Source organism: Maylandia zebra, linkage group LG9 (assembly GCF_041146795.1).
Source record: "Maylandia zebra isolate NMK-2024a linkage group LG9, Mzebra_GT3a, whole genome shotgun sequence".
NCBI lineage: Eukaryota > Metazoa > Chordata > Actinopteri > Cichliformes > Cichlidae > Maylandia > Maylandia zebra.
The window spans coordinates 31217268-31245196 of record NC_135175.1 but is presented as its reverse complement, the minus strand read 5'-3'; the positions used below and the strand labels follow the sequence as shown (position 1 = coordinate 31245196).

General features: G+C 42.5%; 3 protein-coding genes and 1 long non-coding RNA gene across 10 annotated transcripts; 3 read left to right on the top strand and 1 right to left on the bottom strand.

Annotated features, from left to right (window-relative positions):
* Positions 1 to 53: 53 nt before the first annotated feature.
* Positions 54 to 1392, top strand: LOC101470911 (uncharacterized). Its single transcript, XR_013100359.1, has 5 exons — positions 54 to 210; positions 282 to 331; positions 421 to 503; positions 589 to 1087; positions 1213 to 1392. It is a non-coding gene; the product is annotated as an uncharacterized LOC101470911 (long non-coding RNA).
* Positions 1393 to 3526: 2134 nt separating this feature from the next.
* Positions 3527 to 8297, top strand: LOC101471185 (uncharacterized). 6 transcript variants are annotated; one of them, XM_076888328.1, is made up of 6 exons: positions 3527 to 3671; positions 4434 to 4567; positions 4675 to 4721; positions 4805 to 4876; positions 4984 to 7337; positions 7482 to 8297. In XM_076888328.1, the coding sequence occupies exons 4-6, from the start codon at positions 4862 to 4864 to the stop codon at positions 7516 to 7518; spliced, it is 2406 nt and encodes an 801-aa protein (XP_076744443.1). In that variant the 5' UTR covers positions 3527 to 3671; positions 4434 to 4567; positions 4675 to 4721; positions 4805 to 4861; the 3' UTR covers positions 7519 to 8297. The 6 variants fall into 6 exon arrangements, with proteins under 6 accessions (XP_076744443.1, XP_076744439.1, XP_076744441.1 ...); XM_076888324.1 differs by having other exon boundaries at positions 4805 to 7337; XM_076888326.1 differs by lacking the exon at positions 4434 to 4567 and having other exon boundaries at positions 3528 to 3671; positions 4805 to 6717; positions 6934 to 7337.
* Positions 8298 to 10911: 2614 nt separating this feature from the next.
* emc9 (ER membrane protein complex subunit 9) lies at positions 10912 to 13575 on the top strand. The gene is made up of 6 exons (XM_004551788.5): positions 10912 to 11087; positions 11329 to 11531; positions 11759 to 11835; positions 12274 to 12343; positions 12510 to 12604; positions 12756 to 13575. Exons 2-6 carry the CDS (start codon positions 11337 to 11339, stop codon positions 12934 to 12936), a joined length of 618 nt encoding a protein of 205 aa, XP_004551845.2. The 5' UTR covers positions 10912 to 11087; positions 11329 to 11336; the 3' UTR covers positions 12937 to 13575.
* Positions 13001 to 27608, bottom strand: irf9 (interferon regulatory factor 9). Of its 2 annotated transcripts, none has more exons than XM_004551787.4 (10): positions 27502 to 27608; positions 26976 to 27051; positions 26123 to 26245; positions 25853 to 26033; positions 19846 to 19976; positions 19473 to 19539; positions 18235 to 18294; positions 17710 to 18099; positions 16366 to 16481; positions 13001 to 15665 (listed from the first exon to the last, which is right to left on the bottom strand). In XM_004551787.4, exons 2-10 carry the CDS (start codon positions 27030 to 27032, stop codon positions 15522 to 15524), a joined length of 1269 nt encoding a protein of 422 aa, XP_004551844.2. In that variant the 5' UTR covers positions 27033 to 27051; positions 27502 to 27608; the 3' UTR covers positions 13001 to 15521. The 2 variants fall into 2 exon arrangements, with proteins under 2 accessions (XP_004551844.2, XP_076744438.1); XM_076888323.1 differs by having other exon boundaries at positions 15644 to 15762.
* Between the last annotated feature and the right edge of the window lie 321 nt (positions 27609 to 27929).

Sequence of the window (27929 nt, the reverse complement as noted above, 5' to 3'; positions counted from 1 at the left end):
TCAAGGTCCTTTCCTGGTGTCATAGTGAGCTTAATCTGCTCTGAAGTAGAAACACCTGTGGTCACCTAATCAACAAGATAAAGGGAAAACCTTTTAAAGATTTTCGAGAGCTCAGGTTCTTTTGCTGGTCTCCTGGTTTGGTAGCAGCTGACAGCAGTAGCTGCTGGGTTTGTGGGTTCTTGCTGCTGAAGCAATGAGGTTTTCATTAAGGCAAGTACTAAATAGGTTTCTATGAAGCTAAAAGTTTTCAGTTAGAGCTTACAGACACTTGTTTTCTTTAGTTGGCTGTTGTTGTTGTTACTTCTCACTGTTGGAAGTCATCAAGCAAACGGTAAGCAAGTTAAATTGCATCACTGTTTAATTGCATAGATTAAATATTCTTAAAGGTTAACAAACTGCTTTTTGCTGGATACCAACCAGATTCAGGTAGTCGTTACCCCAGAGTGAATGCTTCATGGCGCAGCGAGTCAAATGCTGCTCATACTTTAACCCTGAATGCAAAGGCAAGTGATCCTGGCACAACAGTGAATCTAACCGTGCAAGTCTCTGCCTGATCACTAGTTTTATGCACATCATCAAATGTCACAGGTAGTGAAGTCTGGTTTGCAGTCACGGGTCCCCCGGCAGCAGCATAAACCTCAGGCACCCATTCAGCGTGTATGCTGGCACAGCTCAAAGGCTTTGTGCTTTCCCCAGAAGGCCCAGCAGTTCACCAGTGCACCACAGCTTCCCAGACAGCAGGTTGACTCCCTATCTTGGGCAACCCAGCCAAAGTGGAAGCCTTCCTGCCCGCCCAAGCACTTCTGCCAATCCAAGGAGCCTCGGGTGTCCCACCGGCCTGGTTCTCCACTCAGGCTGCCTGGTTTCCTGCCCCAGTGGCCTGACCGTCCACTTTACCAGCTTCAGAGACCTCACTATCAGGCCAAGTGGCCACTATACTCACTCCAGATGCCTCAGTACCATGCAAAATTGCCACACTACCAGCCTTACTACCAGTCCAAGCGTCCACACTACATGACTGTCTTGCCCATCTACAGGGGGAAAGTTATTGGTCTATCCAGGCAAGCAACTCCAGTATCCCCACCAGGTGAGTTACTTCTAGAAAGTTAAACTTTTTAAACAGTCCAATTTCTGCTCAACCTTCATCTGGGTGAGCTCTTCTTACTGGCTGAGTAACAGGAGTGAATTTTAAGTGGGATTTATTTCTTTCAGGCACAGAACGTGGTGCTAATGTAATAGCCACACAAAGGGACCAATGGTCATGGAAAACGATTAATGAGATAACTGGTTTTCAATGGCCTTTATTCATGAATGTTTTCTCTTAGGCACAGCAATGTTGAGCCTTCTGAATCGTTGTACGGACCTTCCCAATTAAAATAACTTTCATCTTGACTCTCTAAGCATTTACTGAATGATTTGGTAATAAAGTTTGACAAGATGTGTGTATGATGCCAACACAATGCTTTCCTTCTGTTAAGAGTTACAATTTGTAGAAACTTGTATACAAAGCAGATTGAAATTTTACACTGCAGATAAGAGATGCTGTGGAAGAGCTCTCCCCAAAGATAATTACTAAGGATTAAATACGGAGTGGTTTATAAACGCAGTGTGAAAGGTGACTAAAAATACTTGGTGCATCATGGGAATCGCCCAGAAACTATTACAGCGTAACAGAGGGAGGTTTTTGGTTCACCTGATCCAGCCCCAACTATATGCTTTAATAGACGTTTTAAGCCTATTTTTGAAAGTAGAGATGGTGTCTGTCTCCTAAATCCAAATTTGAAGGTGGTTCCACAGAAGATGCGCCTGACAGCTGAAGACTCTGCCTCCTGTCCTACTTTTGAATACTCCAGGAACCACAAGAGTCTTTGTCACATTGTCATACAAGTACAACACACAATGAAATGTTCTGAACTGCTCCTTTGATCAAGACTTAAACAATAAGTAAGGTTAAACTCTGGAAATGTACATTGTGCAAATGGAATGTTAAAGTGCTTTCTGCCTTATTAGAATGGCAATTTATTGACAGAGCAATGCAAGTAGAGTGACCAGTGTAATGTACAACAGCGAGCAGGGTAATATAAACAAACGGTGTAGCAGCGTTTGATATAACAAATCAAATATGACAGTGAAAGTTCTGGAATGGGACATAAGGTCGTAGGACTTGGCCTGAGGATAGAAGCTCACTGATAGTGGGAATCACACACGTGCTCTATTGGGGTGATGCAGTACTATAAGGTCTTTAAGATAAGATGGGGGGGCTGATTATTCAAGACCTTGTATGAGAGGAGCAGGATTTTAAATTCGATTAACAGCGAGGCAAGGAAGAGAAATTTGATCTTTCTAGACCGTATCAGTGCTCTTGCTGTGGGTTTTGGATAAACTGAAGGCTTTTAAGGGAGATTTTTGTTTTTTCTTACATCCTGATAATAATAAATTTCAGTAGTCCACCCCAGAAGTAATAAATGCACGAACTAGTTTTTCAGTGTCACTCTGAGATGGGACAGTTTTAACTTTAGAGATGTTGTGCAAATGGAAGAAAGCAGTCATAATTGTTTAATATGTGCATTGAAGGACATGTCCTGGTCAAACTTCACTCCAAGGTTCCTCACAGTGTTACTGGAGGCCAAGGTAATGCCATCCAGAGTAAGAATCTGGTTAGATACCATATTTCTAAGATTTTCAGGACAGAATACAATAACCTCAGTTTTATCTGAATTAAGAAGCAGAAAGTTAGACGTGATTGACGTCTTTGTCTTTAAGACATACCTACAGCTTATCTAAATGGTTTGCGTTATCTGGCTTCTAGATAAAATTGGGTGTCATCTGCAGAGCAGTGAAAATGTATACTATGCATCCTAATAATACTGCCTAAAGCAAGCACATATAACGTAAACAGAACTGTTCCTAAGACAGCTGATTCAGATAGGTCAAGAAATAATTCATTTTTAAGGGCCCCCAAACAACAAGAACTAGTTAAAACACAGTTTATAACAATAAATACCAGAATAATAGTGACCAAAAACTAGTAATTGACTATAAATAAACAGAATAAAGTATCAGTGATAGAACTGTTAAATACATAGGAACTGGCCCAGCCTGACCTATTATGCTTTACAAAAAAAACAAATGTATTGCATACAGCACCATGTAAAACAGTAGAATATGGCTGTATCCTAATTCAGGGTCTGCAGCCTAAAAGGCCGCATTTTAAGGCCGATTACGTCACAGCGACAGCGAGGCTGTCCCAATTCAAAGGCTGCTCGAAATGCAGCCACAAATGCGTCCTTGATTTCCCTGAATTTTAAGGATGTGACGGCGTAGACTTCGTGGCCCAAAATATCCCAGACTTCATAGTGCAGCAGTGGGCGTGGATAATTTTGCCGAAAACTTTTAAAAGTACTGAATAATATGTCACTTATTTATGTGCAAATGTTGAATAATGAAGAAGATTAAAACATTACTGTTGGCCACAGTGTTTCCTAATTAGCTACACCTGCATACAAACAATCACACCTGAGTCCAATTAACCACCCATGACAGAGAGGAAAATTTTTTAAAAGGGCTGCACTGGCCTTGCTGTGTTTTTCAGCTTCTTGATTTGGTAGCAGCTGAGAGAAGTGGCAGAGTTTGCTGCTTCCTGCAGCTGAGACCATGAGTTTTTTATTAAGGTAAGCTTTTAAAACTGTTTTTACTAGTGATGGGTAGATGAGGCCTCGTGAAGCGTTTCAGCACATTCCCCAAACTGTATCGACACTGTGTCGACTGTTTTGCTCCATACTGACACCTGCTGGACCTTAAATATCATTGCAGGCAACTTACTTGAGACTCACAACAGACACTGATTCAATGACCTAGTCATACTTATATGCACTGTATACACTGTAAGGTATTGTACTTTCCATGGAATCATTTTATATCTTCTATATTGCAAATATTGTAGACATCTTTAAAATATATTAATATATAAATAATTTCCCCCAGGGATCAATAAAGTATTCTGATTCTGATTCTGATATTATGAATGACATTAAGTGAAAATTAAAATGAAAGTATTGTGAATGTAATATTACCCATTTGACTCAGTTTATTATAAATTTCTATTCAGAAAAATAGGTTTATCCTCCGCAGAACAGATGCGACATTTAACCTGCATAAAATGAAATGAATAATTTACACTTCAAGTCACATGGCTGTTTTTTTTTTTTCTCTATTCTGATAGATTACACTGAAACAAAGACAGACAAACTATTACCTTATTTGCAGTTAAAAGATCAAAATGATTCCACACAGCAGAAACATTTCTTTTTCTTTCGGGCTCCATTGTGTTATGGAGAGATGTGTATTATTATTATTATTATTATTTTTAATCTTTGCGAGAGTAATTTTGTGTTTTGTTTTGTTTTTTTGGTGGGGACTCATTCCGTTGGCAGATGCGGATGCGGTACCTTTTAAACACAGTTTGGCGCGTTGGCAATGAGCGATACAGCAGCTGTATCGATCACGTGACTTTTTCTTAAAGCGACGCACGGCAAGGCATCGCTAGTGGAGCTTGATACATGCGTCGGTGCGTGAGTGTTTCTGGACCCATCACTAGTTTTTACTAATATCTGTATCAAACCATCTCTTAAGTTGTGTTATTAAAGCTTAGAGTCATTTTGGTATTTTGTCTAGATGGTGGATGCTGTTTTTGTTAGTTGTGGGAGGACCTCAAGCAAATGGTAAGCAAACACACCATTGCATTTTGTAGACTTAAATTTTTGCTTAAAAGCCTATAACACTGTCCCTTTTGAAAATCATGCAGATCAGAAGGTGCCTGTTGCAGATGATCGATTGGATTTAAGTAGTCTTAACTCTGGGAATGACACTTTGCATGGTAGTGAGACATTTGGAAATCATACCTCACCCTTGAATGCAAAAAGCCACAACACAACTATGTCCTCCACTAACCAGTATCACCCTGAATCTGAAACCCTAAAACAGAATGGCTCTGTGTCCAAAGAACCAAAGCCTGATGTTCGGCCCCTACCAAATCTACGGGCATCTCAACCACGTCAGCGCAAACCCAAGCAGTCACAGGTGCCCCAACAACAACTAAAAACTTCCTGCCTACCCAATAAGCAGCCTTCATGCCGACCCTGTCCACCCCAGGGGCCTAGCTGCCGGCCCTGCCCGCACAAGGAGCAGTCTGCCTGCCGGCCTTGCCCAACCCTGAGCTGCCAGGTAAAGCAGCCCCAAAAGCCAGAGTTGTCAGAGCATGTTGGTAAGCCAGCACTGCATCAGCCTCAGGTGCATCCACCCAGTGTGCCTAAGGAGAGCAAGCAGACAGTTTTGCATCCACCCAGTGTGCCTCGGGAAAGCAAGCAGACTGTTTTGCATCCACCCAGTGTGCCTAAGGAGAGCAAGCAGACAGTTTTGCATCCACCCAGTGTGCCTCAGGAAAGCAAGCAGACCGTTTTGCATCCACCCAGTGTGCCTCAGGAGAGCAAGCAGACCGTTTTGCATCCACCCAGTGTGCCTCAGGAGAGCAAGCAGACTGTTTTGCATCCACCCAGTGTGCCTCAGGAGAGCCAGCAGACAGTTTTGCATCCACCCAGTGTGCCTCAGGAGAGCCAGCAGACAGTTTTGCATCCACCCAGTTTGCCTAAGGAGAGCAAGCAGACAGTTTTGCATCCACCCAGTGTGCCTCAGGAGAGCAAGCAGACCGTTTTGCATCCACCCAGTGTGCCTCAGGTAAGCCAGCAGGCTGTTTTGCATCCACCCAGTGTGCCTCAGGTGAGCCAGCAGGCTGTTTTGCATCCACCTAGTGTGCCTCAGGTGAGCCAGCAGACAGTTTTGCATCCACCCAGTGTGCCTAAGGAGAGCAAGCAGACAGTTTTGCATCCACCCAGTGTGCCTCAGGTGAGCCAGCAGGCTGTTTTGCATCCACCCAGTTTGCCTAAGGAGAGCAAGCAGACAGTTTTGCATCCACCCAGTGTGCCTAAGGAGAGCAAGCAGACAGTTTTGCATCCACCCAGTGTGCCTAAGGAGAGCAAGCAGACAGTTTTGCATCCACCCAGTGTGCCTCAGGTGAGCCAGCAGACAGTTTTGCATCCACCCAGTGTGCCTAAGGAGAGCAAGCAGACAGTTTTGCATCCACCCAGTGTGCCTAAGGAGAGCAAGCAGGCTGTTTTGCATCCACCCAGTGTGCCTCAGGTGAGCCAGCAGGCTGTTTTGCATCCACCCAGTGTGCCTCAGGTGAGCCAGCAGGCTGTTTTGCATCCACCCAGTGTGCCTCAGGTGAGCCAGCAGGCTGTTTTGCATCCACCCAGTGTGCCTCAGCAGAGCCAGCAGACTGGTTTACATCCACACCATCTACCCACTCCATCTCAGGTGACAATGCACACTGGTTTGCATCCACCCAGTCTATCTCAGGTGACAATGCACACTGGTTTGCATCCACCCAGTCTATCTCAGGTGACAATGCACACTGGTTTGCATCCACCCAGTCTCTCTCAGGTGACCCAGCAGTCTCATTTGCATCCACACCATCCACCAAGTCTCCCTAAGTTGAAGCAGCAGACTGGTTTACGTCCACATCATCCACATCAGGTTCCCCAGCAGACTGGTTTGCATTCACACTCTCTGCTTCTGGCAACGCAGCAGAAGGCTTTCCCACCCCTGCATCTTCAGCCACCACAGGGCCCTGCCTTTCTGCCCCAGCACCCCCATCCACAGGTTCCCCAGAAGACTGCCTTTCTGCACCAGCACCACCATCCACAGGTTCTCCAGCAGACTGGTTTGCATTCACACTCTCTGCCTCTGGCAACGCAGCAGAAGGCTTTCCCACCCCTGCATCTTCAGCCACCACAGGGCCCTGCCTTTCTGCCCCAGCACCCCCATCCACAGGTTCCCCAGAAGACTGCCTTTCTGTCCCAGCACCCCCATCCACAGGTTTCCCAGCAGACTGCCTTTCTGTCCCAGCACCCCCATCCACAGGTTCCCCAGCAAGCTGTCTTTCCATCCCTGCACCCCCATTCACAGGTGCACCAGCAGGCAGTCTTCCCACCCCTGTACCTCCATCTGCAGGTGCCCCAGCAGGCTGCCGTTCTGCCCCTGTACCCTCAGCCTCAGCCCATGCCTCAGCAGACATATTACCAATTCAAGCAGCTTCTGGAAGCCCAATGGCCCAAACGGCCACTCTACCAGCTCCAGGCCAAGCAGCCACGCTACCAGCCTTTCATGTCACACTACCAATCCCGATTGCCAAGCTACAGTCCCAAGGTGCCACTGTACCAGGCCAAGAAGCTTCAGCACCCCCTGCAGATCAGATACCAACATTTCATAGCTTCATGTCGGTAAGCCACCCACACTGGCACATCAGAAAACAAAATGCGCAAAATCAATGAATTTATTGTGGGTTTCTTTCAGGCACATCATCCTTGTTGAGGGGAGCAGGGCAAGTTTCAAACACTACATTAAATCTATGCCTTTTATTTTAGGAACTGCAGTGTGGAACCTGCTGGACTACTGGACTGACCTTTCAAATGAACATTTAGTTTGTGCTTTATACTCTTGACTACTAAATGTTTTGTATGTGCTGATCCGTTTGATGCCAAGTTTCTGAGCACCTTTGAATGTTTTAAACAGGAGTCTTGAGGTCTGATTTAGCTCATGCGTTTTGTTTTTGGTTTTTTGTTTGTTTTTTTGTTAAGCCTGTGCAAAAAATAATCCACATCAACCAACACACCAGTGCTTTTCCCAGACTTGTAGAAATTCTTTGGTAAATGGTGAAAAGCTGATACCAAACAAGTCTCTGCATTCTTTGAGAAATGAATGTTGCATCATAACTGTTGTGACACATGGGGATTCATGGTACCCACATCCAGTCTCTTTAAGATTTTCTCTATTTTATGATTGTGGTTACTGGTTTGTAGAACTTATTTAAATGTATAAAGGTCTTAAATTAGTGCACCTGTTTAGTATAAGCTTGGTGGGGTAAGTAGGACCAGGTGCCCAATTTCCCCATAAAGCAGCCAAACATTTAAAATGTAACTATAGGGAGGCAGCACGCGCCCAAGAAGCTACTGCAATCTCCCAGTTTTTGCTCAAGCTGCAAAGCTGCTGGTGTCTGCTTTCCAGGTACAGCCTAAATACTAACCAAATCTGAAAGAGCACTGGACAAAGATGGGTGTGTGATTAAAATTTGCAGATTATTTTTAATCCCTGTATTCTCACTGCAACACCGAAGATGCTTAGTTTTTTGCATTTGAACCACTGTCATCTGAACTTGTCACATTAAATTAATATAAAAAGTACTTTCTGCCTTCCTGCCACTTAATCTGTTTTTAGAAATAACACACATGCTAGCTGCACTGCAGTGAACTTGCTGTGAGGTTTCTACCTAAATGTATTGACACACAGGCTGTTTAAACATAACTTGAATTCCTATTGAGTTAAGTACTTTAGAAAGGACAAACATAAGTTACATCTTGTACCGATACCTCTTTACTGATAAAGTTAGGGTTTCTTACAATAAACAGGTCAGGTCCCTGTTTATTGTAAGAATGCTGTTATTCACCCACTGTTAAAAAACCTAAGCTTGATGCTTCTCTTCTCAGTAGCTACAGACCGATTTCAAAATTACCGTTCATTTCTAAGATTTTAGAAAAGGTTGTGGCTAAGCAGCTTATAGCTGTTCTAGATGAATACAGCATTCTGGATAAATTCCAATCTGGCTTTCGTAGAGCTCACTCTACTGAAACTACACTTCTTAGAGTCTCCAACGACATTTTGATGAGATGTGATGCAGGAGAATGCTCCGTTCTGTTGATGTTGGACCTGACCTCCGCCTTTGATACTGTGGACCATCATATTCTGCTAGATAGGCTGAGAGGTTTGGTGGGTATATCAGGGGCTGCTTTGGACTGGTTTGAATCCTATTTGCATGAACGATCCTTTTCTGTGGCTACCTCGAAGTACAGTTCCTCTTCTACTTTTCTTGCCTATGGTGTGCCACAAGGTTCAGTTTTGGGGCCTTTATTGTTCTTACTGTATTTACTTCCTCTTCAACACTTATTGAGCACTTTTAAGGACATTTCGTATCACTGCTATGCAGATGATATTCAGTTATATATCTCCTTTAAGCCCCATGATGTTTCCAAGCTACAGATTTTGCACAAGTGCATAGACTCCATTAGATGTTGGATGGCTGGAAACTTTCTTCAACTAAATGAGGAGAAGACTGAAGTTCTTGTTTGTGCTCCTAAAAATTTTGTACCTAGTGTTATGGAAAACTTGGGTCCACTTGCTACATTTGCAAAACAGTCTATCAGGAGCCTTGGTGTTAGTATTGACTCAGCTCTGACTTTGGATGCCCATGTAAAATCTTTGGTTCGCTCCTGTTTTTATCATTTGAGAAACATTGCTAAGCTGAGTCCCATTGTATCGCGCTCCGAATTAGAAATTGTCATTCATGCATTTGTTTCATCTCGTCTGGATTATTGTAATTCTTTGTTTACTTGTTTATGTAAAGCCTCTTTGGAGCGTCTACAAGTTGTTCAGAACGCCGCTGCAAAGCTTCTGACCAAGTCCTCCAAGTTTTCCCATGTCACACCCCTGCTGATTCAGCTGCACTGGCTCCCCGTTGAATTCAGAATCCAGTTTAAGGTTTTGACCTTGACTTTCAGGGCTCTGCATGGACAAGCACCAACATATATAAGTGAACTTTTACATCCATACATTCCCAGCAGGTCCCTGAGGTCATGTGACCAGGGCTTGCTTGCTGTCCAACACACGAGGCTGAAAACAAAAGGCGACAAAGCTTTTGGAACTGTGGCCCCCAGATTGTGGAACTCTCTCCCTTTGAGCCTGAGATCTGTGGACTCAGTGGTCGCTTTAAAAAAAAAAAAAAAAAACTGCTAAAAACCCATCTTTTTAAACTTGCTTTTGGTTGATTTTTATTTTTAGGTTTTAGCTTCTGTGAAGCACTTTGTGATTTTTATCTTGAAAGGTGCTATATAAATAAAGTTTTACTTACTTACTCTATTAGTTGGATAAGAGACTGAAGAAAATGGATTCTCACTCAAACATTTGTACACTCTGCACTTCTGGGAGATATGCTGAAATTTGTATCTAAGAACTTCTCTAGTTCTGTCTTGCATTTTATCTAGCCATACAATCATAAGAAAATCTGAAGCCACTTGAAAGTTACTTGAAAATATACAAATATACACACATGCTGAGCAATGTTTTCTTTTTTTCTTTTTTTCTTTTTTGGACACTGGTAGTTTGGCAAAGAACCCATTTTACATTCATCTTTAGATACTTTACCAGCATAATTTGCAAAACACAACTTGTTCATATTTTTGTTCAAAACAGTTTGACAAGTGAAGGTGATTCCTAAAGAGCTACTAGCCAGCATCTGGCCTTTGACTTGATCCACTGTTCAATAAAACCTTATCACAAATAGTCTCAGTGGAAGAGCATCTGTCAAGAAGCCATCGTTGACAGGGAAAGGCTGGGTTATGAATGTAACATTTATTTAAAATATTTAATTCAAATTTGAGTTTTCAGAGTGGGTTTGTTTTATGTTTTGTTTTCTCAGAACCAGAATCTTTGTCATTGTAGCAATGAAACTACAATAACAAAGTAGTTTTATTAGACTAAATAGAGGTGCAGTTCTGTCAGTGCAAAAGAAGTCAGTCACACAAATTAAGTCATGTATATTTTATACTTGATATAGCTTTACTTTTCTTTACACACACACACACCTATTTTTTTTTATCCCCTCGGTCATCCTCTTCAGTAGAGGGCGCACTACCGTAAAGCGTACACATAGTCGTGTTTACGTTGAACTCCTGACGAAATGATTGGCATCTTTTATCTCGAACCGCATTACAAAGCCTTTATCTCTTAGCCAATCAGGTAATTACATTTAAGACGTGTAGGCGGGACCAAAAGCTGCCGTTCAGACGCTCTTCATGTATCTGTCAAGTGAATTGGGTCTGTTTTTTTAAAAGCTCGTGTCAACAGTTGCGTGCAAAGCTTAATTTGATATTTCCAGTTTGAAGCTGTAGATTTTGGTGTTTACTGATATTCCCATTCAGGTAAGGCGGAATTAAATTCTCTGCTTGGTTAGCTTGGATGCTAATGCTCATTCACAGTGTGGCCGGTTGGCAGCTCATTGAGCAACAAGCCACTTGCGGACGTTTTTCCTTCTGATCTTCGATAAATTCAGCGACATTATTAACGGCAGCCCTTTGTTATGTGTCTCATCAGTGCTTCTCCCGCTAGCCTCGGTCCTCTGAGGCAAGTTTTCAGTGCTTCTGTGCTCTTATCTCCCCGCAGCGGACACCATGGGTGAGGTGGAGCTGTCCTGTCGCGCTTACGTGAAGATGTACCTGCACGCCTGCCTCTTTCCGCGCTGTAGCATCAATGGCCTGCTGTTGTCGTCCAGCCCGACAGGTGGCGCTGTTTGCGTGACTGACTGTGTCCCGCTGCTCCACTCCCACCTGCCCCTGGCTCCTATCACCCAGCTGGCCCTTACACAGGTGCTCACAGGTGTTTTTCTGCCCTCACAATTTTGTTTAATAGCACCACAGTCTGGAGCTCTGATCCCGGAGAAGACCTTAAAGACTCCTCGTGATTGTTTATTGTGAAGGCATAAAACCCTGCAGTCAGATATTCTGGACCAAGCTACCAAGTTATTAAGAATTTATAACTTGCATCAGCATTAAATGAAGTTTAAAAGTGGCGGTGGGTGCTCTCCTCCTTCCAGGTGGATGTTTGGTGTTCACAGACTCAGCAGAGGATAGTGGGATATTACCAAGCCAACGCCTGCGTGTCTGATAACAAGTGGGTTTCCAGAGCTTCGTGTCACTAAAGAGGTTTTCATTTGAACCCTGTTTTTTGTTTTGAGATGCGGCAAAGCTGCACATTTAGCCTTTCGTACCTCATGCAGTAACACTTTACAGCTCAGCACATCTGTCTAGATGGGAAAACCAGCATGAAAAGGTTATTAAATAAAAACTAAAACAAGATGTAAAAAGACATTTTAGTTAAAATTTAAAAAAATCTGAAACCTCTCTGTTCAGAAAAGAGATTAAAGGGTTACCTTTTGTCAGTTTTCAAGCAGTAAAGTTAGCTTTGGAATGAATAAACTGGATCTTCACACATATCAAAATGATATTCTCAAGAAAAATATGCCATCCTTCTGTAACTTTGCGGCTTTGGCGGAGGCGTGTGGTCTCAGGAATTTCTGTTTAACATGTTTTTATGTTTTCTGCTCGGCAGCCCGACACCGTGTGCGCTGAAGGTCGCCGATAAGATTGCAGAGCAGTTTGACAATCCAGTTTTATTAATGGTAAGAAAAACAGAAGTAAAATTGTTTTATCGGCTGTCTCTTACCTGCTGGTTTAACCTGGACATATTTCTATTGCTGGTAAGCAGGCTTTCAGAAATAAGTTAAGCTTAGCTGTGCTGTCTGTTTAATAAAGTAGTTCAGGATGATTTTTTTTTTTTCCTTACAGCTCGATGGCAGTAAGATGTCTCCAGACTATCGGGTTCCTCCCATCGTGTTGTACGAGCGCAAAGACTCAAGATGGATACTCAAAGACAAACACACGTAAGAGCATGAATGACCATATCCCAGCAAACTGCACGTTTATGTGGGACACGCTGTGAAAGCTGAGCAGCACGTCTGTTTTTTATTTTTGCGCCTGAATTCTGTCTGAAAACTACACTCACCTGTTCCTTTTTTCCTCTGTCCTGTTCAGGATAATGCTGAGACAGTGGGAGGAGACTCGGGCCATAGCGAGCCAGATGATGGAGTCAGGTGATCACACGCTATTGGTGGATTTTGACAGCCACCTGGACGACATCACAAAAGACTGGACCAATCAGAAACTTAACACCAAGATAGAGGAGCTCGCCTCGCCGGCCAACGGAAACATCTAGACTGAAGAGTAGCATCACTTTTTCTGCACAAATGTGATTTTTACAGAACAACGCACACTCGACACCGAGTTTAAGGAGACGTTTATTTTTTTCCGAGTGAACAAGAACATATATGCATAAATAACAATATTTACATCTCACTAGTTTCCCGCCCACCCCAGAGTGTGCCTTGTGGTCCATCCCAATACCCTGCTCATTTAAAGGACACTTCCACCTTGAAGTCCTCCTCTAACACTACTACAACATATAGATATGTTCCCCCTCTTTCCCTTAGTTTATGCATTAGTATGATTCCAGCAAACTATACATGAAACAGGATGGACAAAAGGACAAAAATGCCTTACAATACTAAAATCCTGCAGTAAATACCAAGCTAGATGAAGCTCAAAATATTTGTTTTTCATTAGGTTTGATTTAAAAGGAACTCTCAAGTTTGTGGTTTTGACTTTGGGAAGACTTAAAGTAATATATTAAAAATAAAATGGGGGCGGGGAGGGGGGTACATCCACCCTTTAACACCGTGCAGATGTGTTTGTTATGACTTCAATGCCTCGTGTGGGCACAAGAACTGGTTAAATAGAGTTGTGACATTACAAATATAACAGTTGACCATTCAAATAAACTCCCTGTCAAAGTTTATACTGTTTAGTGTCTTTATTCTGTGTTGTTACCTTAAATCCTCAATTAAAGCGTGTTTTTGCAGCTGTTCTTGTTATTTGCTGTTCAGCAAATACCTGCCAAGCTTCTGCAGCAGGTGCTACAAAAATAACATGAGTCTAGAGGAAATTTCTTCTAAATCATTTTAACTTCAGGAAAGAGGAACAATGTGTTGCAAGTTTGGGAAACCTGCCTTACAACGTGTCAAACTGAGGCTGCCTTACACTCTCAATAAGCCAAATATTCAGAGCTTCTCCTCCCTGTGTTCACTGCAGAACTTTTGTATTGAAATGTGTGTTTTGTTCGTCCTTCACAAACCGCCAAAGAAAAGCTGAAAGTTTAACTGTTAACAGGCATTTAAAATGAATACAACGGTGCAGCTGTCTAACAGCGCACAGTCCTGTAAATCGGGAAAGTTTCTCACTGTAAATGCGCTGAATGTGATATTCCTGACTGACCTGCTCCAGGGTGACACGCTCCTCCTTTCTCATCTCCAGTTTCAGTTTTTGTCTATTAAAAGATGACCATTTAAGACACATTTGTAAAAAATGTTTTTAACTACAAAACCCTAATGGTATAAAGGACACATCTGCACTGGATCTGAAAAGACTTGACGGCAATATAGTAAAGATAAAGGTGCTTTACAAAATAGTCTACTGAACTACTGCAGGCTATTATGATGCTTTTTTCCCCTTTGATTGTACAGTGAAACTTCTATCTAGTCCTGTGGTATAAACAATTTTCATCAACACAACTTAAGCAGCGTCTACAGTACTAAATGGCTCCACCCCCAATCCCTAACCAAAACAATAGACTTATAATATCTAAAATGACCCAATAGTTAATGAGAGGAATTTACAGGAAGATGATTGCTCAGCTCTGATCGGCATGCTGCTTACATCACATTCTGAGATGCACGATGAATATAAAAAGCTTCCAAGTGTTGGCTTACATGTAGTGTTACCAGTACACTAACTAATATCTAAAATGAAAAAGAAGGTGCACCCCAAAACTGATATTAAAGGGGACCTATTAATGCTTATTTCCAACTCTGTTTTTACTCCGGGAGCTTTGCATGATTCACAGTTCAAAATAAGTCCTATTTGTTTTACAGGACGTCTTGCAGCAGCGTCAAAAGGTGCAGTTCCTTTAATGGCCACTTGAGGCTGCTGGTTACAAAAGGGAGTCAATCCCCGTGTTAAAATTCTCAGCTTTACGCCACCTGAAAGCATAAAAACAGCCTGAGACAAAAAGTATTTTAGTCTGAATGGAAAGTTTCTCCTGTAAACGCGATCTTTTGTTCTCTTAGCATTTTTAGCATTGTTGATGCTATTGTCTGATAAAGAATACAGCTTGTTGTGAGGCACAAGTCTGTGCTATGGTTTTAGTCACTCCACCCTCTTATCCAAATGCTCCTCCCTCTTCAAGCCAGCTTTTTTTCTGATTGGCTGCCCCTCTTAAACAGCCCTCACTGGAAACAGGAGCTGCAGGTTCCTGTTTGCAGTGAGGGCTGTTTCTGTGCTAACGGTCAAAACTATGTGTGTAATATGACAGTATTGGGTAAATCTACTCTTGTTTGAAACTGAGTTTGTCAAACTTTTTTCATATGGGTTTTGACCACTGTGGCAAAAAATAAGGAAAAGCAGAATAGGTCCCCTTTATATTAGTTCACCATTTGATTTCCTATTTCTCTTAAATGCTATGCATCCGTTTCTGTGCAACGTGTTTGGGCAATATGAAAAAAAAAAAACAATTACCACAGAAAATAACTGCAGGTTCCTGTTTTGTTATCTTATTATAATCTGTCTTAATTAGAATAATAAAAGAAAAAAATCCTTCTAGCTGTCGGATTTATAATAAGGGGGAAATGTGTCTTATTTTTCAAATGCCACCCATCAAAGTGCTTAGAAAGTCCCGCAGCCGATGCTCTAGTTGGTTGGCGAAGGCACCGTGACGAGGTTCAGGGTTATTTCTCCCAGCGGGGACTGGCTGGCCAGAGACTGGAGGATGGTGATGGATTCAAAGATGGACTGAGCGTTCTGTACCTGCTGTTCTTCCCACGGTAGAGTGATCTGCAGAGGAAAGAGCAGTAAAGGCAGTTTTTACCATTTACTGAAATCAGACGGACTGAGCGTTCTGGACCTGCCGTTGTTCCCATCGTAAAGTAATCTGTAGAGGAGAGAGTAGTGAAGGTAGTTTTTGTTAGTTACTCAGATCTCCTGTATTGGAGCTGCGGATTTCTCCACATTTAAAGGTCCCTAAAAATGAATTTTAGAACTGTTTTTAACGCTTCCATTTCAGCTGATTGGCTTCCCCTCACAAGCAGAAGGTTTGAACAGCATGTGGGGGGGGGTTTCTATGCCTGATATAACCAGTTATGAGGGCTAGCCCCTGTCTGACATCACAAAGAGCCAAAAATGGGGCATTCAGAGCAGTGTGAACCCTGAGCTTTTGGATGAGGAGTGTGCAAGTCCACTTTAACGAATCACAAAAAGGAGAGCAGGGAAGAGGGCACCAGTTAAGCACAAGTTGTTACAGAAGAATAAATAAGTTAGGTGTCACTAAAATCACATGTGAGTAACAATCCCAGCACCTGAAGGGTGATTTAAAAGAATCTCATGTAGAAAAATGAATACTGGTGACAATTAAAGGACAAAGAAAGGAAACTTTTCTCTAGTTACAGTTTTCAATAATCCAGTGTGTGGTTTACCTGAAATTCCCTGGAAAATCCCCACCACAGAAAAAACATACTGCTGAGTGTGTGTGGTTTACCTGAACAATGATCAGCTTTTGGAAAGGGTCCTCTGAGTCACTCAGCTCTTCTCCAAAACACAGGGTGAAGCCACACTGGGGAGGCTCGCCGCCATTTGTACGGAAGTAGTCCAACTCTGATGATTGAGGAGGGAAGGGGCGGGCGTTTATTAGCGCTTCATGTAAGTTATCAGCTCAGGGCAAAAAACAGCCCTACACTGAATCTTTGCTCATGACATTTAAAATCAAAATTCCAGTTGGACAATTTCAACCAAAGACTAAAGTTTTTTGAAGATTGGACCTTATTATCATGAAAACTCTCTAAAATTAAAAAATAACATGCACTTAACATTGATTTTTCAGTCTTAAACAGCGCTGCCAGATGTATAATGAACATGCGTATTGTGTTTCCAAGTGTGGGAGGATTGATTGCCTGCTACGGTAAAGAAAGAGCTGAGAATGAAGGGAAAGCAGCTTATTTACTGCTCGACCTGCATTCCTACCCGCACCTATCGCTGGCTTCATCTGAGTTATTTGGGAGACGCGTATTCCCAGTGACGTACCAGCCTGTAACACCGTTCAGGAGCAGCTCTCCACTTCACGTTGCTGAAAACTGCACTATTTTTAAATGTTTTTATTTTTTTCCTGTAGTCAGGTCAAGCTGCACAGAGCAGGTAAGGAACGCGACAAGTCAAACACAGAACTGAATTAGCAGCTTTTCAAAATAAAAGATCCTGAACACCCTTAGTTTAAGAACAAAGTGTGTTGGAGACACGTAAACGGTGTTCTCCTGGAGTCAGACTAAAGCTGCTGCTGGGTATGGCATGTGTCCAATTGGGAGGATGACATGCTGCAGAGATTATGTGCATCTGCTGTGTTTGAAAGGCTTCTGCATTTCCTCAAAGGAGAGCTGGACGCGGGCATCTCTGGTTAGACTGCTGCCCAGACAAGCACCAGGCAACGGTTTTATCCAATAACACGAAATAAGGCAATTTGATAGCAGTGTTATTATCGATCGTGAGCTAACCATGTCAGCAGTGCATTAGAGCAAAATGATCCTGGATGTCCCGTCAATTATCCAATCACAGCTGCAGACTGGCGCCAAACCATGTTTTGGTGGCAAAAACACACTTAGTTCATAAAACAGTGATGGCAATGAGTCTGTGATACTTCAGTTAATAAACACTAATTCTAAAGACAGATTTTGATTAAAGTCCTGGTGAGTTCTTTTTTTCCTGCAGAGTACATATTAGCTTCACTGCGCAGACATTCAAGCTCTTGCTGTGATAACATCTGTGTGATAATTTGTTCTGCAGCATCTGGCAGGGCTGTTAACAAATATCAACACGCTCATTTCTGACTTACGTTGCTTGAAGATTTCTTTATTGAAAAGGAGCACCGGCTCTGTGTTCCTCTCCATCTTGTGCAGGTCCGGCATGGTCGTGTGCGGCCCCGTCCAGAAGACCCGCCCCTGGCAGAACCTCTTGCCGTAAACTCCCTGCGGAGTGGAGGTCAGCACCACCCCTTTCTCCATGAAGGGGAGCAGGGTGAAGAGGGCCTGCAGCTCCGGACCGGCCGGCAACGTGGAGGGCGGCTCGGGTAGCGGGATGCGTGGGAACCTGGCTTTCAGGACGAGTGGCGTGGGGGGAATAGGCGAAGAGGGCAGGTACATTATCCGCACATCGGTGCCCTGAATCTGACGTTTGAGCACCTGCTGTCCTAAATAGTAAACTGCCACACTGAAGGAGTCCTGGGCTGTAGAGATGGAGACAGAGGAGTCGTTATCTTCTCGAGCCAACAACACTCAGTGTTTTCACAGCAGGTCGTGACTGGGTTCATGACTCTGAACCCAGCATATCACAGCCTGCTCAGCTGTAAATGCTTTATTACCTCCTACGGGAGCGGTCACACTCTCCTCAATCCGCACGTCCAACCTGATCTCATCGACCGCTGAAGGGACATAAAACAGTTACATCAGCGGCTTCTTTTGGTCGCCTGTGAGTTTGATTTGTTAGTTGAAATGTAAACACATGATGAAATAAGAACACAAGGTTACACTGCAGTAATCCATTTGCTTCACAATGTGCGTGTGTAGGCTTGTATGTTACTTCTTTGTAAAGTTTGTTTAGTTTTTACTGCCTTAACCCTCTCGAGGCAGGCGTTGCCGATTTGCAACAGTTACAAACTAACAACCTGATTACCCCACGCACATATTTTATGAGGTTTTTTTACTCAGAAGTACCACTGCAGGACTTGGTTGTGCATTAGCAACAAAAGAGTTCATCTGAGCCTGAGAGGGTTAAGGAACAGCAGACCTACACAGGATTTTATGTTTTTAGTTTTAAGCACACTGACACCTGTATACGTGCTACATGTGGCGTATAAATAAAATCGCCCGACCCAAGGTCAGCGATTAGATTTCTCCTCGGACATGACCTGATTTCAGAGGCAGCGACAGACCTGCTCGTCCTCGAAGTGCAAATATGATTTTTACAAAGCAAAGACTGTGACTGCAGCCTCACAGGATCACAGGAAAACACGGACTCAGACAGAAAGGAAATTTGTCCCTTTGGCTTAACTTTTAGATCCTCCGTCAAACTCAAAGCAAAGTTTTCTTAACGTGTGAAATATGGAAACTTATTTCCACCAGTGAAAAAAAACTTTAAACCAATTTCTGTCGTTCGTAAGTCAAAGTTTCACGTTGTTATGTCTCTCAAACTACTGATGAAATTACTTGAAACTGAGGAAAGAACTTGAAATTCGAAAATCTAAATTTTAGGTTATTGAGTGGACTCAATAACCTAAAATTTTGATTTACGAATGACAAAAAAATACCTTTTTTCCAGTGGTGTAAACAAGTTTCTGAGATACTATTTGTGTGGGCTACAGGCGAAGCCTTCAACTGTGTGAAATGGAGAATTAACTCATTGTTTACATTTGAGGAAGCCAGAGATCACGATTCAAATGGATCTTTTAGATCTTTTTAGATGGAAAAGAGAACAAATGTGAGGGCAAATCATAGGATACTCCTCGCATCGCTAACTCTATACATATGAAAAAATCCCGATTACGAAGAAGTAATTAGAAGTAATCAGAAGTAATCAGATTACAAAGACAGTTAAACTCACAGTCCGTCTGAATGAAGGTGGGGCACTGAGTGGGCTCCTCCGTCTGGACCGGGCTTTCCTCGACATACTGAGAATCAGACAAAAAAAAATGTAATCAGTATTTATGAACTTCAGTTCGGTTCACTTCAATTATGTTGTTTATGCTGCGCAGCTTTTAAGTCACTGTTAATTTGCCTCTCAGATGCTCAGATTAGCTGAGCTCCAGCAGGCAGGAAGGAGTCATTACACCAACATCTATAATTCAAACTACACAGAAATGGCAAACAGCGTTTGATACTGCAGGGCTTCGAGATGCTATCAGATGCTCTCCTATCTCGGAGCAAACATTGAGGCTAAAATGACTCGGCATACGCCCCACATCCTATAAACCCACCAGCTGAGACGTGGCTTCTTCCCTCTTTATCTGTTTGTCATCACTGGCGGCGTCGCTGTCTGAATCGCTTCTCCTCCTTTTCGACCTCCTGGAGGCTTTTTCTCTGCTCTTCTTTTCAGGCACCACCACACCTAAACGCACACAGAGGAAACACTCGTGAAGCAGCTGAAAACAACCGGCTGTTTTTACTTTTGAGTCGTTTTAGTGCTCTTCGGCCCCATTGCTTCCACGAGAATTTGACTCATTTGGCAAAATAAAAAGTCTTTGATTAAATGTCCTCACTAGAACTAGCACACAAACAGCTCTGCAGATGTTTATTCTATTTTCCATGTAATTACCAAAATAATAGCCAAAGATAAACTCCGTCAGGCTCCGTCATGTTTGTACTTTGACCTCTGAATGGTGATGCACAGACAGTTTATTTTTATAGCAGCTTTAAAATACGACAATAATGCAAAGTGAGTCGCACTGGTCTTCTGCAGCCCTTTAAGCGCACCACGAAATTAGTTTTACAAAGTCTCATGCTGAGAAAATGAAGAAAAAATACAGAACAGATGGATTTACTGACATTTAAATCAGTTAAATGTGTTTTTGTCAGTACTTCCCCATGCTATCTCACCAGAGTGCCACCTTAATTGATGGGGAAGCGTTCGATGGTTTGAGCTTCCCAAATGTCGGGCTTTGTTTTTCCACTGGTCCTAGTGCCGTGAAGTGAATATTTAGAGATTTTATAAGCGAAAAAGTGTAATGATCAAATGATTACTCTTAAGTTATGAATCACTGGCTCCGGTCATTGCATGCATGAGCATAATGTACATAACTGTGGCTACAACAGGCTGCAGGAAGAGCCAATACAGGGAGAAGCCTTATTTTAGTAGCTCTGTAGATGAAAATGAAGAAAAAATGTACACCTCCTTAAATGCCAGGATGCACATTTAACATAAAATGTTATTTAGCCTAAATCCTGCAAGGCTGTGATTGACACTTTATATGAGAGCGCTGCCACATGTGGTTGGCACCCTACAGCAGGGGTCTCCAACTCCAGCCCTCGAGAGCTACTGTCCTGCAGCTTTCAGACACATCCTTGTTCCGACACACCAGAATCAAACGAATGGCTTGTTATCAGGCCTTTGCCAAACTTGTTGGCTGAAGAGGTAATCCAACCAATTGATTCAGCTGTGTTGCAGTAAGGATGCATCTAAAAGCTGCAGGACAGTAGCTCTCGAGGGCTGGAGTTTGACACCTCAGCCCTAAAGCATGATGATAAATCTCTATAAATAACTGGGGGCTTTTATTTTGGAAATCTCACATATTTCCTGAGGACTGTGCAGTATATTGATTGGTGCCGTTCTGCCTGAAGAACTTTCTACTACATCGTTTCACACAAGTGCTTTTTTTGATGCCTCAGACGCCTCTTAATCCTTCGCTGCATCGACCCGACACGTGGTTACATTCCTATCAAAGTGTGCATCAGGTTACGCGTAGATTGCCCACTGAAGCCTAATTCAGGAATCAAGTGTGAGTGTATCACCCCAGATGACTTTGACATGCAGCCTGGAGGACCCAGGCATCAAATTGCAGACCTCCCAAATAACAGAGATACCCACTTTGTAAATCTCAGGGACCAACCAGTTTATCGACTGACAAACTGACCATTTATCGAAAACATCTGTGAGCAGCAGCCCTGATAGCAGTAACTGAATCAGTATTTAGCAGCGCGGTGGCCGGATACTGTGTGGAATTTGCATGTTTCTGACAGCGATGCTCTAGTTTCTCCTGCTATCAAAATGAAATACGCGAAGTTAACGCACCTTATCCTGACCCGGAGCAATCTTACAAAACAGATGTAAATTCAAAGTGCTTTAACTTGCTGATTAAATGAAGGTTAAAGAAAGTAAAAATAACTAATCTGAACCTGGTTAAGCAGCAGAGGACATGTTTAAACAGTTAAAATATATAACTAATAACTTTAAGGTCAAGTATGAATTGTATAAAAGAAGTCAGACATCTGGAAAGAAAGTTACTGATAATTTTTTTTGGCTTAAAATCAAAAGCAGATGTTTTAAAATATATTTATCATTTTTTTAAAGAAACGATAAGACACAGCAGAACTACACGCAATGATTAAAAGAGGAACTTCTTTCTAAGTATTTTCCTTCTCCATCCATCTCTGTCATGTCTCTGATTTATAGGCTTTTATTAAAATGTGTTTAATAATGTCTGTTTCTCTGTTTTAACATGTGACTGATTGTGTTGCATGTCTTGTTTACTTTTTAAGACTTTCCAGTGATTAAAATAAAATCTAAAGTAAAGAAAAGTTGAAAAAAAGTAACTTAAAAACAGATAAAGTTCACGCAAAGACCAAAGTGCAGGAGATTATCAGAAGAAAAGATGGTCATAAATCCAGACTAGAATCCAGGTATTTCTCCCTGGAAACAGACAAACATCTGCAACACAACGAGAGCAGAGGGCACGGCAGAGCTTTAAATACCCTTCGGCCTACATTTAACATATTTGTTTGGCACTTTTATGACATTAAACAGGCAAAGCAGCAGAAAATAGGTCAAGAGTCAGCGGGTCCAAAAGCCACTTAAAAAAAAAGGTGTGAGAGAAATAAACAGCGAGAGGGCTTAACGCTGCAGAAAAGGTGGAAGTGGTGATCAGACTAACCGTGCGCTAATAGAGAAGAAAGTTCACCCGTTTCTGCAGGTACATTGTGCAACATTTACTCTGCAACACCTAACGCAGCTAAACCTCCATTTTCTCATCTACTGTTCATCTACTGTGGCCAGCACCCACAGCAGATAAACACTCCGATTAAAACCACGTTTATATGTCATATGTGTACAATCATTTCTCTGATGTAAATAAAGGTTATTCTAATTATTTTAGTGAATCAAACCTTTAAAAATGGAGAACAATGTCGACCACAACAACAAAGAAAACCTATATACATACATTTGATTACCCTTCCTTCAGTTCTTGCTTAGGTTTGCTTCGGTGTCACTCATTCTGACATTTAAAATTATATTATATTAATTTTTTTCTGCTAGTTTAAAAAAGTCTTGCAGGGACGAGCAACTAAAACCAGCTGAAAACGAAAGGCTGTTTTTGCAGCACATTTAACATTAAGTTCGCTGGCTTCCGCTGATAAACTTATCAGAGTATTTCTGATGGTCTGTGACGTCCTGCTGACAGATTAAATATTCAACTCTCTCAAACAGAGGAGCTATTAAGCTATAAACCCGGCATCAGCTTTCAGCAGCGGCGATGCCAGCCCTGCTAACAGTCGGGCAAAACTGTAAACACGTTACCATCAGCCGTGGGAAACTTTTAGATCCAATTTTTCAGTTCGTTCACGTTAATTATGGAGTTTGTAGTTAGTGATGGTGGGCTTCTGGGTGTTCCTAATATTCTGACCGGTTCATGTATAATAGTAATAGTTTAATCCAGTATTTATGAGGTGATATGATGATAAAGAAAAGCTGAAAAGAATAAGTCTTTGTAAAAGCAGAATTGATGGCAGAGCTGTTAGTAACTGTAGCTTTCAGAATACAAGCTACAAAGCTCCTCCACATTAAGAGCAGAAGAAACTGACTAACTGCATTTACTAAAAGTGAGAGGAAACTAGTTTTAGTTCATCTTTCCTTAATCTTCACACGATCTCTGAGATGTAACCAACCAATCAACGCGCTGGATCTGTGCGCCTGCAGCCTGAAGAGACAGACGCAGTCGTCATGTGCTTCCTGAGGTTTCTGTTTCTCAGAAAAAGAGCTGCTGCATTTTGAGACATCGCCGGCCTGCAGTTGCTCATCTCACCCTACACTTTAATGAGCATGCACAGGCGTGGCAAAGCACGTGAACTGTTTTTGCTTCTGAATCAATAACTGGAACAGTTTTAAGTGGCAGCCAGGCAAACATCCACTGTTGCGTTAAATGCAACAGACTGTTGTGAAAGTGTATTGCAAACAGAATGGGTTTGTAGGTTAACCCCCATCATGACTAAATACGAACCCCGAGGAGCTACAAGTATTCCCAAACTACCTGCTTTAAATGAGTTCACCAGTCTGACTCAGAGAGGTCAGGATTAAGTCAGTTTATTTTTTGGCTGTTAAAGTGACGCAAAGACTGTTGCTCATTATCTTGAGATAAAAATCCAACCTGGCAGATGGAAGCTGACCATGTGACTGTGTGAGTGAGTGCAGGTCTGCCCTACATTACAACTGAAATATCAGTTTACCTGCCACGATCATCACAGGCTGGTACTATGTAGCAGGAGTTGAGGCTCATCGTGCTAACTTTGTGTTTAACCCTGGATGTGCATTCTTATAAGGGTGGGTCACGTCTTTTTGGCTCAGTTACATTAAATGAAAATAGGACAGGAACATCGTGGCTGGGAAAAATCAGTGGTTGCCAGGCGATTGCACTGAATTTTTTTGCATCTGGCATCTGCTCACCAGAGGTTCCAATAACCTTAACCTCTGGGATTTTAATAACTGTGATAACAAGGCGATTACACAGATCACCTGGTGGGAGGCAACCTGTCTCCAAACAAACAGTCCAACTGACTGCAATCACTGTGGAACAGCTGGTTTTCCATGCGATCACCGTCTTAATGTATAAACACAGACAGACGTGCTGCAATCAGACCGAGTCAGTCTGGACCAATGAGGGCAAATTATTTGTTACATGACTCTTTGCAAGAGAGGAAATAATTGCACACAATAACACAGATATTGTGTGTAAATGCCAACTTGACCCCATTCAGTTGTAAACTGATTGCAGACTGACTTCATCACCCACTGACTCAAGTGGTTGCAGATACTTCAAAGCAGTGAGATTGCATATCTGCATATCTGCAATCTCACTGCAACCTTCTTATTTGTGGGACTCCAACATTACCGGGCCACAGTGCCATGCTAACATATGCTCCAGATAAGAGAACAACGCATACCGGCGCCCACCACTTAGTGACCTAACAATTCTCTGAAAAAGGGTCACCACTTCCTGTGTGTAGGTAGAGAGTCTGTAGTCTTAAGACTCTTAAGACTCTGATGGCTCAGAGATTATATCAAATACACAAGGTTTATACTAAATCAAGGAGCCTAAGCTGCATGCTAGCTGATCTTGTATAAAATTTTCAACAATTCTGAAAAAACTATAAAACTATCTTACATGCTCTACAGAAATACCTTCACCAAACCTTCACATTGATTTAGGAGTAGTTTAGATCTATTCTTCATCATCAAGCAGGGATACCAAGAACTTTGACATTCAACATTTTTGCCAGCTTTTCCAGTCTTACTGACCTTTTAAAGCACATATACAAGACTTTTTAACACTACACTCTTTCTCTCACGCACACTCCCAGCCTGCTTCATTGCTTTCGGGCTGTATTGTCTTAAACCTACTGAGAGTTTTTAAATATTGTACTTTGTCCTTGGTTTCGTAAAACAAGGCAGGGGTATAATTTATGGTGCTGCTTTGAATTCCCGCCACAAAGGGTCCTTGTGCGCTGGTGTGCCTGCATTGTTCTGCCATCAGGAGTGAAACCGGGCTGCTCGTGTTAGACTGTGAGCTAATAAATCTTAAACAGCAGTTATTTTGAATGAAATACAGATGTCTTGAGATGGAAGACATCTGAGCCAGTGAAGTGGGAACACCAACTATCAGAGCTCTTACAGAAAAACGTCCCATTTCTACCCTGGCAGAAGATATCATGGTTACATTATTGAATTCAGCATCTTTACACTGCACATTCGGGCCTCGCCTGGTCTTCACATGTATGTTTTTGTAATTGCTGTCACATGTCTGTCCTGCCTCCTGTGCCCTCATGTGACCCACTGGGAAGTTTTGGGTTGACTTAACCACCTTCGTGTGACCACGAGACTGATTTTGTCATCGAGGTTATCAGGTCTGAGGTAAGTCAAATGCTTTGCTGCTGAGGTATAACTAAGTCGTACTACGACCTAGCCAGAGCATGCTGAGTAGGTACGTCAAGCCTCACCTTGCTCGCTGATGGGGACCAGGCGGTACACCTTGTACGGTTCTGAGATGTCCAGCTGGGCTCGGTCCATCACCTCCTTAAACTCAGGACTCTTGTTGAGGGCGCAGCGCAGACGGGTCTTCCAAGCGGCCGGGTTGTCCTGGCCCCCGTCTGTCAGCTTCCCCTTGAACTCTGCCCACGCCTGGGGAGGACAGCGATGGCGATCTCAGAGATTTAAAGCACACAAGATTTGTGGCATTTAAAGCAAATCTTGAGAATTTCAAGAGCTACCTTGAAGATCGCGGCGTCTTCGTCTTTGCGGAAGTCCTGTTTCCCCGCGTGCTTCCAGGGGATGCGGAACATGGTTTTGGCCTCGTCATCCCACACCAGCCCCGGATATTTCCCACTGCTGACCTGAAACAAACCAAAAAACACAGCGACGTTAGAGAAGCTTATAGTTTTCCTGAATTTCACCTAAAGCTGAATAACTGCAGACATAAATCAGGGCTGCTAACCAGCCACCTCTTCTGCATGTCTTTGTAGAAAAAACAGTGAAGTTTGCACTTGCACTGATTTCACTTATATATGTCAGAAAGCAAGAAAAAGCAGAACACATTCACATAATTGGAGCAATATCTGTTTATTTCTTAACCAACTAATCTAAAAAAATATAAACTTGATGAAAGTGCAGCTGAGCTCAACTTCAGCTGATATCACTTCTACACTATACACAGAATTTTGTGGCCTAAAGTCAAAATCAGCTATTTCCTGATATTCAGTTTATGACTTTAGTTCATTTTCAAGGGTTTAAACTGTTTTGTAAAAATAAAAAGTAGCAATAAGCACCTATAACACATTTATATGATAGTAGAAACAGAAAAGTGCATTTTTCCACAGCTGACCTACAATTTGCTTAAGCAGATTATGCAATTGCAGCTGCTTTTCTAACAAGAGAAAAGTTAAACTTTTGCTGGTGTCATTTTCAGCCCCATAGTTATGAATATATGTTTGTTAGTGACCTCTCAATCACCCTTTTTCTCTTCCCGTTTCCCTTCCCCCCCACCCCACTCTTTCATTTGTCCTTACCCTCTCCCTGCCTCCCTCTCACACTCATGCACACACACACATACACAGCCACACACACCTGCTCGACGATCCAGGAGCGCAGTCTGCGAGTGGAGCGCATTCTCCCAGCTGCCATCGCTGCTTCTTTAAAAATGCTGAAAACACCGCAAAGTTTCAGGGTCAGCGGCAAAACATCAACACAAACAACTACGATCAACTGCCCCGACATGCCCTCTTACACCCACCCCGCCTCACATTTTTTAATAATAGCACAGTTTCACTCTGGGCACATCAAAAACATCCAATATTAGACATAAGAAATGTGTAAAAATATGAATAAACGTCGATTTGCTTTCGCGTAAAAAGCCAAGTTCAAGCCTCGTGTTCAAGCCGGGTCTTTAAACAGAGTCGACACACATTAAAAAAGAAAAGAAAAGAAAGACAGACAAAAACTTTCTAAATTTAGGTCTTTTTTAAATGGAGTCTGGTCTGGAAACAACAAAGCAGCTGCAAACATCCTCCCACCGCCGCATGTTATATTTATAAAAAATCAAATATAGACGCTAAGGTGTTAAATTAAGGAAGTTGATTTAAGTTTCGTTTACCTCGGTCGTGTTTCCTCCGCGGTGCCTGCGGACTGACTGTCTTCTCCTCTTTAGTTCTGCGGCTCAGTCTATGAAGGCGCTCCTTTTCCCCGAAGTCACGTGGTTTTAGAGAAAGGCTCTGCTAGCCTGACACCAGGGGGCGAAAGTGAGCACACACAGAGACAGTCAGGTCCCTGAGTATGTGCACAGTGGAGATGTGACTGAATGACTGAAGTGCAGACTTTCACCTTTCATTCAAGGGGATTGTAATAAATATTCCATTACCTGTTTAGGAATGACATTCAAAGGCTCTAAAATAATTGGACGATAAGTAAGAAGCAGATTCATGGCCAGGTAAGGCCTGGTTCCTCATTGCTGCATGACAAATAAAGCAGATATATGAGCTGGAAATGAACTAACCAGCCAGGAACACGCAAATATCCAATCAG

Bases quoted from the DNA above. Each gene is read 5' to 3' on its own strand.
- LOC101471185 (XM_023155455.3), top strand. The intron at 4,722-4,804 runs GTAAGCAAACAC...AAAATCATGCAG, and splicing joins GGGAGGACCTCAAGCAAATG to ATCAGAAGGTGCCTGTTGCA. The intron at 7,338-7,481 runs GTAAGCCACCCA...CTTTTATTTTAG, and splicing joins CATTTCATAGCTTCATGTCG to GAACTGCAGTGTGGAACCTG.
- irf9 (XM_004551787.4), bottom strand. From the start codon at position 27,032: ATGGCAGCTGGGAGAATGCGCTCCACTCGCAGACTGCGCTCCTGGATC. The intron at 26,246-26,975 runs GTGTGTGTGGCT...GGTTTGTTTCAG, and splicing joins GCTCCTGGATCGTCGAGCAG to GTCAGCAGTGGGAAATATCC. The intron at 16,482-17,709 runs GTAAGTCAGAAA...CTCAATCATCAG, and splicing joins TAAAGAAATCTTCAAGCAAC to AGTTGGACTACTTCCGTACA.
- emc9 (XM_004551788.5), top strand. From the start codon at position 11,337: ATGGGTGAGGTGGAGCTGTCCTGTCGCGCTTACGTGAAGATGTACCTG. The intron at 11,836-12,273 runs GTGGGTTTCCAG...TCTGCTCGGCAG, and splicing joins GCCTGCGTGTCTGATAACAA to CCCGACACCGTGTGCGCTGA. The intron at 12,344-12,509 runs GTAAGAAAAACA...TTTTCCTTACAG, and splicing joins ACAATCCAGTTTTATTAATG to CTCGATGGCAGTAAGATGTC.